At 52.6% G+C, this 762-nt stretch overlaps 1 protein-coding gene across 1 annotated transcript; it reads right to left on the bottom strand.

The window, feature by feature from the left end:
- Window positions 1-258: 258 nt before the first annotated feature.
- EMH_0012940 (uncharacterized protein) lies at window positions 259-555 on the bottom strand (the record flags this gene model as incomplete). The annotated part of the gene is made up of 1 exon (XM_013499685.1): window positions 259-555. The coding sequence occupies one exon, from the start codon at window positions 553-555 to the stop codon at window positions 259-261; it is 297 nt and encodes a 98-aa protein (XP_013355139.1).
- Window positions 556-762: the final 207 nt, after the last annotated feature.

Here is a 762-nt window from a genome sequence, read left to right as displayed (position 1 = left end):
CTGCTGGCTGCTTCTTCTATTTGCTTCTGTAGCATCTCCTAAAGCAACGCAACAAACAAACATATCACATAGCATGCTGTTGCTGCTGCTGCTGCTGAAGCTGCTGAAGCTGCTGCTGCTGTTGCTGCTGCTGCTGCTGCTGCTGCTGCTGCTGGTAATATACTCAATGCATGCATGCGGCTATATTTGGGGTGTATATAAATATTCAAGAAGGAATTGCTGCAGTTGCTGCTGCGGCTGCTGCTCTTGCTGCTGCTGCTACTGCTGCTGCTGCTGCTGCTGCTGCTGCTGCTGCTGCTGTACCTGCAGCTTCTTCTTTGCGCCTTCGGTGATAACCAGAAATGGGCCCTTTGTCTTGCTGCTGCTGCTGCTGCTGCTGCTGCTCCCGTCGCTGCTGCTGCTGCTCCCGTTGTTGCTGCTGCTGTCACTGCTGCTGTCACTGCTGCTGCTGCTGCTGCTGCTGCAGCTGCTGCGGCTGCGGATCTGTCGGGTGTATAGGGTGTTTGGGGTTGCATGCAAGAAGAGTAGAGAAAGGTTATGGGGCTGTCTTATCATATGCTGCTGCTGCTGCTGCTGCCGCTGCTGCTGCTGCTGCTGCAGCTGCTGCTGCTGCTGCTGCTGCTGCTGCTGCTGGGGGTGTATGAAGGCGGGGGCTAGCGTTGGGTGTATAGGGAGAGGAGCAGCAGTGCGGCTGTGGTGTATACACAAAGAAAAAGAAAAAAAAGGAAATAAATAAAATAAATAAAATAAAAATAAAACTAC

This window comes from Eimeria mitis, genomic scaffold (assembly GCF_000499745.2).
Source record: "Eimeria mitis Houghton genomic scaffold, Emh_scaff456, whole genome shotgun sequence".
In the NCBI taxonomy this organism is placed as follows: Eukaryota; Apicomplexa; class Conoidasida; order Eucoccidiorida; family Eimeriidae; genus Eimeria; species Eimeria mitis.
Note: the sequence above shows the minus strand (reverse complement) of the source record. Positions and strands in the feature narration are given on the sequence as shown.